This window comes from Volvox carteri (assembly GCF_000143455.1).
Source record: "Volvox carteri f. nagariensis unplaced genomic scaffold VOLCAscaffold_13, whole genome shotgun sequence".
Lineage (NCBI taxonomy): Eukaryota > Viridiplantae > Chlorophyta > Chlorophyceae > Chlamydomonadales > Volvocaceae > Volvox > Volvox carteri.
The window spans coordinates 666,909-680,121 of record NW_003307556.1 but is presented as its reverse complement, the minus strand read 5'-3'; the positions used below and the strand labels follow the sequence as shown (position 1 = coordinate 680,121).

At 52.8% G+C, this 13,213-nt stretch overlaps 1 protein-coding gene across 1 annotated transcript; it reads right to left on the bottom strand.

Moving 5' to 3' along the window:
• Nucleotides 1-4,767: 4,767 nt before the first annotated feature.
• VOLCADRAFT_104198 (uncharacterized protein) lies at nt 4,768-6,585 on the bottom strand (the record flags this gene model as incomplete). The annotated part of the gene is made up of 3 exons (XM_002949081.1): nt 4,768-5,251; nt 5,903-6,385; nt 6,460-6,585. 3 exons carry the CDS (start codon nt 6,583-6,585, stop codon nt 5,102-5,104), a joined length of 759 nt encoding a protein of 252 aa, XP_002949127.1. The 3' UTR covers nt 4,768-5,101.
• Between the last annotated feature and the right edge of the window lie 6,628 nt (nt 6,586-13,213).

Below are 13,213 nucleotides of genomic sequence, written 5' to 3'. Positions count from 1 at the left end.
GGGCATTTGCTCCTGCCGAAGTGTGAAGCCGACGACTAGGTGCCTCTTTTCCCCNGGGCGTGGCCCCCAGTGGGCGTGCCCCTGCCTAGGCGCTATTGCGGGCTTTTGGCTGCTTTCAGGACAGGGACCCGTTGGGATAACAGACCCCGCTGCGCCATCTCAAAGCAACTACCCCTCTGCCGCGGCGCCATCCACCGGAAACGGACCCAACCTCACGAGCACTAATACTCTGAGTCGGCCACTTGCGGTCTACAGATTCGTGTTCTTCATAAGCTAAGCCTGACCCGTAGCTTCTAATCCAGCCTGGTCAAACAACAGCGGCGGCGCATCCCTTTCCCGCTATTTTAAAACTGGGTCCGGTCTCTCCCATGCCTTTGATATAACAGAACTTGCGGCGGCTGGCTGTGCCTACAGTCTGACCGCGCGGAGCAATAGCTGGCGTCTGTTACTCACCGCATCGGCCCCCTCCGGGTAACTAGGTGCTCCGCCATTCTGGTGTCCTCCTTCGTCCCGCTGTTGGAGGATGTCCTCCAAGCCTTCTTGGCCTCCGCCGCGCGATTGCTCGCGCTCTGCCATCACTTCGCTGTTACTGGCGACCGATATGCCAGCAACGTCAAATCGCCTTATCTACTTTACTATTGAGCTGGGTCCCGAATACAAAGTAAGTCACTATTTAAACAATTCAAAATCCCCAACAGACGACGTTCTGACTTGCGCTTGCTTGCACGGTTGACTGGCGAACTAGCGTTGTCTGGATTCAGCGCTTTGTTCCCAGCTAATCTTTGTAACGCACTACCGTATCAGTCACTGTCCTCTGGCCAATTCCGGTCTGCTCCTCCCGCGCCGCACTTGCCGTACTACACTACAGGACGAGCACTTAATCAATATCATTAGCGCACTCTTTATTGATGCCGTTCGTTTCCTTGCCTATACATGCTTTGGAGTAAAAATCAGTATATCGAAATAATATTGTTGGCCGTATTGGAGCTTGCAGTCAATTTAAAGAGGTTTTGTTTAATTGGCGATCCCGGCTTTGCGGATCCCGGCTTTGCGACACGGGGATGTTTCCACTTGGATTAAAAGTCGCGGATTAAGGCTTTATCCGTCACATTCGGAAACATCGCGTGGATTAGGACGGATTAGGCGGATTAAGGTTGGCACGATTAGTTAGAGATTTCCGCCCGTTTTCGCGGCTTCGCGGATTAATTATAGATTAACATGCTATAAAATGCGAGCATTCTTCCTATACTAAAAGCTCAAACTTGTGTGTGTGGTTGTTACAGTGGGCTCCAGACTCCCGAAGAGTAGAGCCATCGGGCCAGCTGGCCGTGCACTGCAGTAGAGACTAATATACCAATAGAGACCATCACCTCAGATAATTAACCTCTCATCGGTAACCTCTCCCGTGAGCACAGCAATTTGCCAGATATAATCCTCAAGAAGGGGTGATGTGCGCCAACAGAATCCCAACCTTTCCGTGGAATTCCCAAAGCTGCGAAACCCTGAAGGCGGCCCCAAAAGTCAACAATAACTCGACAGATGGCTTCTTCCGTAAGGGAAGGGCCAGGTAACAGTGCCGGGTTGGTTTTCATGTTTGCAGCCATATAACGTCTCCCATGCTCCATGGCTGACACCGCAGCAAAGAGCCACAACATCCCAAACACATTGTTGCACTGTTTGTGGGGCTTGGACAAGCCAAAGTTGCTCCCTTGAGACTGGCAATCCTATTGAAAGAGTAAGTTGATCTGCTACTGCCTGTGCCACCGGACAGGCCCAGAAATGATGACAGCGAGGGGATACACCTCCCACTGAACCTACTGGATAATCTCCACAACCACATACTGTTGGCCGCGACATCCTAAGATGGGAATTTCCTAACATAGGCACCCCATCAACCGCGAGACGCCACCAAACCTCCTTTTGTTCATTTTCCCACCGTAAATGAAACCATAAACGATGGAATGTCCGTTGCAAAAGAAGAATAGCTTCATCCAATACCTCAGAAGAGCCCGTCGCCTCTTTGATGAAGAGGGTATGGGCCACACGGCGAGCCATCGGAAAAGGTGAAAGTTGCATATTAGTCGCTATTTTAACGGATAAATGTTGGAATCTGATTGGAGGCCCTACACCCCATCTCCAACCAAGCCTCGACACTAGGGTTTGGGTAACTTGGTGGGAAAAACTTGGTGGGAAAAACTTGCTACCTGTTGGCCACCAGTACTGTATCAAATTGACAATCTCGGATTAACACTTTTCACGACGCCTCATAAAAAGCCTGATTGATAGGTTGGAAGGTTATCCCTTATAACGGCTGTAGGTGTTTCTAGTTTTGTGGAATGTTTATGCTTCCTGTTCGGCATTATGCACCACACCGTGGATGTCGTTCAAAGGTGCTGCAAGGCCTTTATGTTGATACTCGATGCCCCCGCCTTTATTACGTTTGCTAGTCATTTTCATTGTCGTACAAGCACCCGTAGGGAGAAACTCGCTAGTCATTTTCATCCGTGTCGTACAGGCACCCCTAGGGAGAGTCTCGCTAGTCATTTTCGAACTGCAAATCCGTAATCTCTGTCGTAAAAGGCACTTGTCGGAGATTCTCCCTAGTCATTTTCGCGCGCTTCGGTGTTAGTCGTACGAAGACGCCGAGTATATTACTATGACTTCTACCGGCTTTGCAAATGAACAAAGTCTCTATCAGAATTCTGAATTTCTCGAGGTATTGACGGCGTTGATTTAGGAGCATATAGACAGCGGCCGCGGAAGGCGGTGCGCTTATAGAAAAGCCGCTGCGGCGGTCCGCTAAGGGCGGCACGAAATGCATGACAAGCGGCCGCGGAAGGCAGTGCGCTTAGGAAGCCCGCCGTGGCGGCAAGCCGAACTGACGGCTTTGTGATTTAAGAGTGTGTAGACGGCGACCACGGAAGGCGGCCCGCTTGTAGAAAAGCTGCTGCGGCAGTCCTCGGAGTGCGGCACAAAAATGCATGACAAGCGACTGAGGAAAGCAGCACGATTAAGAAGCCCGCCGCGGCGGCACGCTGAACTGAAGGCGTTGTGACCTAGGAGGATATAGATAGCGACCGCGGAAGGCGGTGCGCTTGTAGGAAACTGCTGTGGTGGTCCGCAAAGCGCGGCACAAAATGCATGACGAGCGGTGGTGAAAGGCAACGCGATTAGGAAGCCTGCCGCGGCGGCACACCAAACCGAAGGTGTTTGGTATGGGAACTTGTAGACAGCGACCACAGAAGGCATTGCGCTCGTAGCAAACCGCTGCGGTGGTCTGCTGAGTTCGGTTCACAAGAGGCTGCAGGAGGTAGCGTTCTTGAGTAACCCGCAGTGATGGCTTGCCGGATTACAGGCGTGGCGATTTAGGAGTATGTCAACAACGATCGCAGAAGGCGGCGCACTTGTAGGAGGGAGACGGGGAGGGACACGTCTCAGACACGGGACCAGGAGTACCAAACACAAAGCGGGGCACAGAACGAGCCACAGCTATTAGAAGGCCGTTACTGTTACACATAAAACCCCATAAAGGGTCGACCCACCGATGGAGACCATAAGGGTAGTTGCCCGAGTAAGGCATGGGAAAGCCAGAAATAAACGCGGTAATCGTACCAAACGCCCTTGCCTGGGAATGTTTTTCAGCTAGGCGGCTGCCGAAGGCATTAGCATCTTTCTGTATGAGGAGGGGCGAAGGCCGATTCGAACGTCATTGGTTGGCCCATCAGGAAACCAGAAGCAAGGATGCCGTGAGGGGAGAAGGGCGCTCCAAAAAGGTCAAGGCATGCCCAGGTGCAGGCTACGGAAGTACCAGAGAGGGCCGCTAGACTGCCGGGGCCAGTCAAGGTTACCCTGTTGAAATGCAAGGCACGGCCATGGGAGCGGAGGAAAAATGGCCGAGAACTACCGGAGCAGTCAGCTTCCCCGAGCAGTGGGGAATCGGTGAGTGGCAGTGACGAAGATATGTAACCCGGGCGGATGACTAGGGCCAGGAGGGCGGAATCGGAGGACATACGCCAGGCTAGAGCCGAAGGGTCATCTGCTGCCGGCAGACAAGCGGAAAGGGACATCCGGTCCGAATCCAGGGGCCTGGTCGGGCAACAAGTGGATTGGCGAGCCTTGGGGAAAGACGTTGGCTGCAAAACACGGAGACAAGGCCACATCACTCAGAGGCACGTTCGAGTCCAACGCGGTCTCAGACCCAGGAGCGATAGTGGCATTACGAATCGAAGAATTTTTGGGCTCCGAGGACGGCCGTCAACTTTGGTGGGGCGGCGCAAAGAGCTTATGGTGATCGGTTTGGCGGACGCGCTGGAACAGTTGGTTCTAGCGAGTAGGGCAGGATCTCCGCGATGGATGCACGAATCGCTGGAGGCGAGGCTACGATGTGGACTGACACCCCTTATCGAAGAGATAGCAGACCAACTGGCGGCAGCCTTCCGAACAGCAGCGGGAACCTATCAGGGTGTGAGTCCAGTTTTGGGGGGAAAGTGTACAGTTCCCCAATTGATGACTACCACGTGTCAGAGGAGCAATGCGGGGCCAACTTAGGTGACTTATAACAGGTGCCCGGGTGCGCCACCCGGGGGTGGTCGGGGGAACGCGGAGATGAGAGTGAGAGAGTTGGGGATACGAAATGGGGAGAGTTTACGGTGGGAGCAGGAGTAAGGCGAGGCAGAGAGGGGGGCGCGCGGAGCGCGGGTGGCCGGGGTGTTTTAGGTTGGCAGGGGGATGGAGGGTGGGACGCCGTGCATGGTGCGTGGGGCTCGCTTAGGCTGAGAGCGTTACAAAGGTTGTAACTGAGCCCTTCGTATCATACGGATGCTCGCCCCAACTAATCCGGCCCTTACGGTGGCGGGCTCTTTGACTTCAGAAATGCCAAATACAGAAATATGGAGGGCCCGATGCCAACCCCGGATATCACACCAGGACGAGACAGTCCGAGTTTGGCCATTCCAGCACAGAATGCAGAGTCAGACAACAGATACCAACTAAGCTTTATTAATACAGGTTACAGAAAATAGACGACTAGAAAGACTAGAGAAAGTCGAGGTCGCCCTCCCTCCCCACCCTTGTGAGACAGGACCAAACACGCACAGACTTATCACTCATCATCACTCTCCGAAACCACCAGCCCCGTCCCCGTCCCGCCGGCCGGGAGGCGGGCGAGATGCCTAGTAGGATCCAGATAGCGGTGCAGGGTACCCAGAGAGCGGATGTGCGTGGAGCGCATGAGATCCTCATCGGAGACCCCCTGAGACTGGGCATGCTGCAAAGCACCCCGACGAAAACTGTGCACCGTCTCTCCACCGTATAGCCCAGCAGCGGTAAGATGAGTGACGAGGCGATATTCCAGGGCCTCGGTCGTCATCGGCGCCTCCCGATATGCGCGGCCACTGCGCTCCGCCGGACGGAAAAGGTATTGCGTGATAGGGGCACCTGCCCCCGCGCAAGTGCTCATGTACACTGCGAGAACTCATAGCGTGCAGATGAGGGGATCACGATCTGGACGCAGCATCGTCGCAGGAGCACGATGACCCTTGTACGTCTTGGTATTTAATTCTTCTATGCGTAGTACAGTGTCGGGAGAAACACTCCCGTCGGGCGCTGGTAGGGGTAACGGCCAGCCCTGGTACTCGGTACGACCATGCACCGTATCCCTGAAATCACTTAACGACAGCTTGCCGACATCATGACCTCGCTGATAAGTATGCCACATTAAAGCAAAGAGTGACAAGTCCCGAAGCACCAAACTGCGAGCAAACAAATGCTCTTCATCGCCGGAGGCAATCCACAGATGGCAGGCCAGGCGACGAAACTTCTCCACGGTCAAGGGGATGGCGCCTCGCTCCACATAACCGGCGTCACTCAGGTCCCGTCCGTAGCCCTTGACATAGCCTCGCACCAATGAGCTGTCGCAGGGATTCCCGCGGCTTTGAGAGGCGTCATAGTCCCCTTCCCGGCCCAGCTGCTTAAAGGCAGTCGCAAGGCTTGATATAACCCCTTTTACAGCACTGGCGCTGGGACGCCCGTCTGCCTGCAGACACCCAGGGTGCCGAGGGAACCACCATTCCACCAGATACGAAACAATGGACATAGGATCGCAGGTGAGCAAGGTGAGCCCGAGAGACTGGCGCTGCAACCAGCCATGAAATTCTCGCGCAGCACTTTGAACCCGCCGCCAGCTCTCAGAGACCCACTGACGTTGGTGCACCTGGTAGATGGAGAGCAAGGCGGCCGTGAGTGGCGGCCGCACTGACACGTCCCCGGTAAACTCAGAGTAATACAGAGCCGCGACAGGGTCCAAAGGCAGCGGCGCCGACCTCGGGAGACAGATAGGGCCCGCAGCAAGCGGAGGCATGGCAGGGAGAGCATTACCAGGAAAGACCTGCGGTGATAGTATAGCCGAGGCGTAGGACGCACTAAGCTGACGGACATCCATCGAAAACAAACCAAACGTACCAGCGGCAGGTGTAACGGCAGGACGATGAGATCGTCACGCACAGGCGTAACGGTAACGAATCGATGAGGAGGCGAAGTAGGTGGGTCTTGGCCCCACGGCAAGCCGCCAGGTACGAGAGGAAACATAATGCTAACGGATACTCTCGATAACACGAGTACTTGATTCAGGAACACGGACAATTATTACAATAAAACGGGGCGCGATCGCACTTCCATAAAATTTGGATATCACCGAAAAGGGCCTAAATTCGTTCGTGCGTGGTGCGTGGGGCTCGCTTAGGCTGAGAGCGTTACAAAGGTTGTAAGTGAGCCCTTACGGATGCTCGCCCCAACTAATCCGGCCCTTACGGTGGCGGGCTCTTTGACTTCAGAAACGCATTGTTCCAATAACTGATCGCGAACCGCGAACTAATTAACAGCAGTCTCTGGTAGTAAGAACCATTGTATATGTTCTCTTACATACCGTGCCCTTCGCAATATGACTCTGTATGAGTGGTATATTGGTCGCTTGTCCGTGCATCACAGCTGCCTAATAACCGAAATAAACGCAAAACACATGTCATGCGTGCATTCATCAGCAAAGCTGCAGCCATGGGCATGCGTGTGATTGTCTGTGCAACCACGGGAAAAGCTGCAAAATTCCTGGGCATGGGGGCAATGACAGCACACTTCGCATTTGGCTTTCAGGGCAGCCAATGGATACCGCTCACCAACCGATACATGCTCATGTTCTTGGCCATGGCTGATGTCATTTGTCTAGATGAAATCAGCATGGCCAAGGCCGCATTCCTGCAGCAGCTGCACCAACGCTGCTTGGATGCTTGCCCCAACATACCATCCACCCTTCCTTTTGCAGGAAAATTAATACTCCTTAGTGGTGACAAGCATCAGCTTGCCGCCGTGTGTGACCGTAAGTGTGACGAAGATGCATGCATACACCAGCCATACGTGTGTGTGTGTGTGTGTTACATGGTTGGGGGTGCGTGACCCCATACCTGTAAGACTACCCATACGAGCCGAAGGCCCAAGGGCAATACTACAACGCCTAAAAGCCACGGAGAAAAGGAAAAAAAAACACCGCACATCAGCCCAGACTAGCGTCCAAAGGGGGTAATTGAGTTTCGGTGAGCCCACATACGTTCCAACATCCTCACCAGCCATACAGATGGGCCATGTGGCACATGTTTCAAGAAATTCAACTAGGAACAAATCACCGACAGAATCCTAATAATCAAGCATGGATTGACGCACTCAATGTGATCAGGGTAGGGCCACCAACCGAACCCATCCTGGCACTTTTGCAGACTCGTGTGGTAAAGTCTTCCCAAAATTTCGTTGCACCCAAAAAATCATGGCACATAGCTGGAACAAACGAAGAAATCAACAAGTATAACCAAGATATGGCACACACCCACTTTCAACAACAACAGCATATTACAGCTGCCGACAAGCTTCACAAAGGAAATAGGTATGCGCCCGATGACGTAGCTTATCTGTACAAAGCAATGCAAGACCAAGGCGTGCTCCTAGATCACCTGTACCTCGCTCCCGGGATGACGGTCATGGTTACCAAGAACCTGTCGGCCCCAAAAATCGAAAACGGTGCTTTAGCTATCGTGCAAGAAATCACCGAATCCATGCTGTCACTCCAGCTTTTGGACTCCCAAACCATAATCCGCCTGCCAAGGATATGCGAGGTCAAATACAAGGATGGTGCCAAGCTTGAACGGAAAATGTTCCCGGTCATGCCTGCTTTTGCAAGAACTGTACACAAGGTGCAGGGCGATACCATAACGGATCCCGTCATTATTGACTTTACAAACATGAACCGACTAGGGCAAGCATATGTAGCACTGTCGCGAGTTGTGGATATTGAGCAGCTGCACATCCTCCCCATCGACATCCAATTGACACCAAACATGTTCAAGGCACATGTACCCCCTTAAGCACCATGATTCATTTTACTGTTAGACTGCTTACGTTGTTCCTGCTACTGTCTTACTGCCTGTCACAGTCTTTGCATTACTATGACCTTAGACACCTATCCCACGTCCCACCTGCAATGTCATCAACCGTCACAACTTTAACAGCAGCTGCGAGTCATCAGTCCCAGGCTCAAGCCATGGGTTTATCCGTCCAGCAGTACGAAGGCCTTGGTTTTCACATGTGAAAATGGTACAGTGTACACTCCGCCCACCACCATAACATCACGCGCCACACGACGCCCCGACGACGAACGAACCCCAAAACAAGAAGCATACCTTAATGATATGTCAATCATGCCATGTGACTGGCCTACCACAATCGGAGAATGCTCAAGACTCCTAAGCAGCAGGACAGCAGACTACGAAGACTTCAAGAAAAAATACAATGAAAAACCTGCATCAGGCAGACAACGTGCAGCTCTCCACTCACGAGGACTATCCATGGACGAAATTGACAAGCTTACTAAAAGCCAGGCCAGCAAGCTCATGGACAGCCATGCGTCAGGAGAACAGGCCACAGCAGCACAGCTTGCTCAGTTGCAAAGGCTCAACGTACAGCTACCGCAGCAACCACTATCCAAGAGGGATGCGTCGGCACTCATTACACAGAACTCCGTCAAAGCACAGGCTGCGACGCCATCACAGAAGGACCTACTCAAGAAACTCACGAATCAAGCAGGTCAACAAATCACAGACGAGCAGCTGGACATCATGACGCTGGCGCAAGCCTCAACACTCATCGCCGCGCTCATATCGAAGCGCAACAACGGAGGCAACAAGGCAAATGGTAAAATCAACCACTACGACGACAACCTACATGACAAGGGTGGCGGACCATCCCAAGATGGTGCTGGTGGTGCTTCCGCATCGGCAAATGTATCACAAATAGCATAGCTATTAAATATGTGACAGTCGTCTATGTGCAATCCTGCTGGGCCTATAAGTAGCTGTGTTCCTGTCGATGTAGAGTGCTCGTTGATTGATGCTGCCCCCGCCGACAATTTACGAAGAACTTCCTTTCTGCACCAAATGCGTCGCTTTGGAGTGTATACACCATTTAAAGCCTGATTTTGCCGGACTTGGAAATGACACCTTCTGCTTCACGCTGGAAGTGAATCCTTTAAAGGAAATTTGAACTTTGAAAATTCAAAGCCGACATCCAGTGCAAGAATGCATTAATCTACCAGATGATGTGAGTTTACTCTTTCTCATTTAACATGTGTTGGATGTATTGCAACTAGCACTACGGGCTGTGCTCGAAATCTAGCAGCCTTGAACGTTAAAGCTTTGCTCAGTCACGAGGGCGCGTCACTCCATTCGAGCAGAATCATCTTGCCTGGTTGTCTTTATGACATAAGAAAGGTTATGTACTTCCATTTTCCATTATCGTTAACAGCATCCCCCCGGCGAACCCGCAGATGCTCCTTTAGAGGGTGCCAAAATGATGTCGCCGTCATGGCTTCCGTAAATGGCGTCTTCACAAGGAGCTTCCCAAAATCTCAACGTTATGCCTCACCGGGGACTGTGATATTGAAACTGAATGATCTGACCTCGCGACACCTCGGTACCAACAGCAATGGCGCCAGGATTTGCCTTACTATATTGAATGGGGGCAAGGGCAACTGCACCACTTTGCGGTCGCTCTGTGCAGACCCTAAGACCACCAGCTTCAAAAAGGATAACAACGGCACTTCGATGAGTGCATGGTTGCACTATTCACTGGCTCCAACCGCGCCTCTGACCGTACCTGCTGTGACCCCGGTTCTCCCCCATCTCCAACACCAACCCCGCCTCCCCCTCCCCCACCCCATCCATCATCTCCCCTACCTCCCCCGCCTCCCCACCACCACCACCTCCCCAATGTCCCCCAAATCCCCTACCTCCCCCTCCGCTGTACCATCCATGTTGGAAGTACTCCCAACGGCAGCTTCCTAAGAAATACAAACTCCGATGAGTGCATAGTTGCGCCATTCACCTTCGGTGGTGCCTGCTGCGCCTCGTGTGGAATGGCTAATGAATAGGCCATTGCCAGAAGATGTGGTATCAGAGTCCAAGGATTGGCTGATGACCGGTTAGAAGCATATGCATCTAGATGTCCAGCCAGACATGTACCCCCCAAAACAGCTGTGAACCGAGGGCACTATCGGACTCATGTACACGGCTTCACCAGGCACTCTAGAACGAGCGAGCTACCGGCCGCCAGCCGGACGCGACCCACGGGTGCAAGGGTCGGATAGTGGGGGCTGTTGGAAACGAATGGGAGTTTTCAAGCTCAACCGAGCAGGAATTAGGTTGTTCATTACAAGTCATGATATTGTCGTGCTTGCTGAGTCATATTTAAGAGACGCAATTGAGGATAAAGACATAGCTTTGGAAGGGTTCCGCATTTTCCGGGTGGAGAGGTCAAAAGAAGCCGTGAGGGCCGATTATGGAGGTGTTGCACTGTATATTCAGGAGGCACTCCCGTGGGTTATTACGGTAGTACACAAGGACAACCATCCGCCAGGGTGTGAGGTCATTTGGATGCGCATTAACCTTTCTACAGGTGGTAGTCTTCTGATGGGAGCCTGCAATCTTGCACCAGAGACGTCCAGGGTCTACCCAGACGGTGGAAGCACCATAGCACAGCGCACTGTAGCAGCCGCCGCGGAAGCAGTTTTTATCAGAATCCAACAGGCACTGACGGGACTCAGGGTTGGCGATGAGGATGTATTGATAGCTGGGGACCTTAACACACGTCTGTCTGGAGCACAACATGAGTGGAACCGTGCTACCCCAACAGACCTACCTACTTACATGAGTAACATCCCTGATTTGGAGCAGTTGCAGGCCGTACACGAGATCCTGGGGGTTTGAAGGACTGAGGGACTATAAGAAGTATGATGGACTCGGAACTCGGAATTGCCAGGATCAAGTTTGCAATTTTTTCGGTGCCCAGCTCTGGGTGCTCTGCAGGTCCGAAGGGCTGCCCGTGATGAACGGCCGGATAAGAGGGGACCTTTAAGGCCGCCTAACTTTCCCTAAGGGGGGAGGCAGGCGGTAGTATATTCGATTTGCTCATAGCGACTCCGCGTGTGCTTCACCAGTACGCCACCTTTCTGAGGGTGGGAAACCTTATCAAGTTGGATGGATGGGAGCCCACTGGCCACCGACCCTTGACGCGTGTTTTTAATGATACAGTGGTCGACGAAGACAGGCGTAGGGAGGGTAAAGGCTGGAAAGCCCGGGTGGAGTTTGATATTGCTCGTTACCGGAATTATGCGTAATATTTTGAAGTGGGGTCCAACCCTACCATGAATGCCTTAAACCATGTGACCCAGGATTTGCAGAGGGGAGTTTGAAACACCACGCAAGCTGTCGAACGTATTGGAGGCGGCCTGTACAGAATAATGGTGAGGGCCTTCGGTGTGTCTACCGGCATGACGCCAGGGGGGGATGCCGCTCGGTGGAACCGGGAATGCTGGCAAACGCGACTGCGCATGTTGGAGTGTAGGGCCCTGCTGGGTCCAGGCCGGGTGAGTAATAGGTCGGTTCCGGAATGGGAGGCTTTCTGCCACGCGTGGACGGATTACAACCGGGAGAAAAGGCATGCAAAGGAGGGCAGGATGAGGAGGGCAGGATGAGAAATTTTGTGGTCAAGTGCCGACATGACCAACGAGCTTTGTGGCGGGCTTTAGGAGGGAAGTTGAGGGAGTGATGTGCGGTAGATGATACTGAGGTCTTCAGGGAACACTTTTCTGTGCTATTAAACGCAGTGGGGGAGACAGGGCTCGATGGGGCGAATCGGCTTTTGAACTTCATTACCTTTGGGCAATGCCAAGAGGGGCTGGAATGGCGGACATCCCATTCGGTTTTGGGCAGGACTGCGCAGGCAGCAGGATTCCTAGAACACCCAAAAAGTTGCACGTGCTGTTGACCTAACAGTAATGCACCAGGATTGGAAGTAGTGCCGTCGGAGTGTTACCGCTCTGCGTGTTTGCCTCGAGAAGAGGAAGGCTCCGCATCGAGTAATGGTATGCGCAGGTGATGGCGGGAAGTGAATCAGCTTGTTCCGGTGCTGCACGTGCTTTTGGAACACATCAGGGCAACTGGGGGCTTCCCATGGCAGTTTACAACTACTGTCCTCACCCCAATTTACAAGAAGGGGACCCCAGCATGCCGAGTAACTACTGGGGCAGAGCGGTAGGAGGCGCTTTGGCGAAGTGCTACAAGCTTGTCCTTCTGGATAGGCTCGTTCACACGGGGAGACACTCTCACTTAGGCACCGAGGCCAAAAAGGGTTTCAGGAGAGGATTCGGTACTACACATCACCTCTTTGTCAAGCGGTACCTTACTGCTAGGCATAGCCAACCGGGACAAGGGCCGTTAATCATTGTTCAAATTGACTTTGAGGAGGCGTTTGACAAGGGGGAGATAATGTGGCTTTATTTGCAGGAGAGAGGGGTTGAAGGGTCCATGCTGCGGTCACTGATGCGGGGGTATGACAAGGTTACAATGGTCATCAAGGTGAACAGCGAGACTGTGGGTGAATTTGAGTTAAAAAAAGGGTATGAAACAAGGCTGTCCACTGCCAACCGAGTTGTGTGGACTTTACATTGAAACTGTCTGGTCTGGTGGCACTCCTGCCATGTGAGGTTTGAGGTTCTAGGCTTAATTCTTAGGTAGACCACGGCATCATCGGGAGCATGAGATAGTGACTAGCTGCTGAGATGTGGAGTTACGGTCACAGTTGATGGACCAAGATTCGCACGCTGGATTGCTCAACCCTC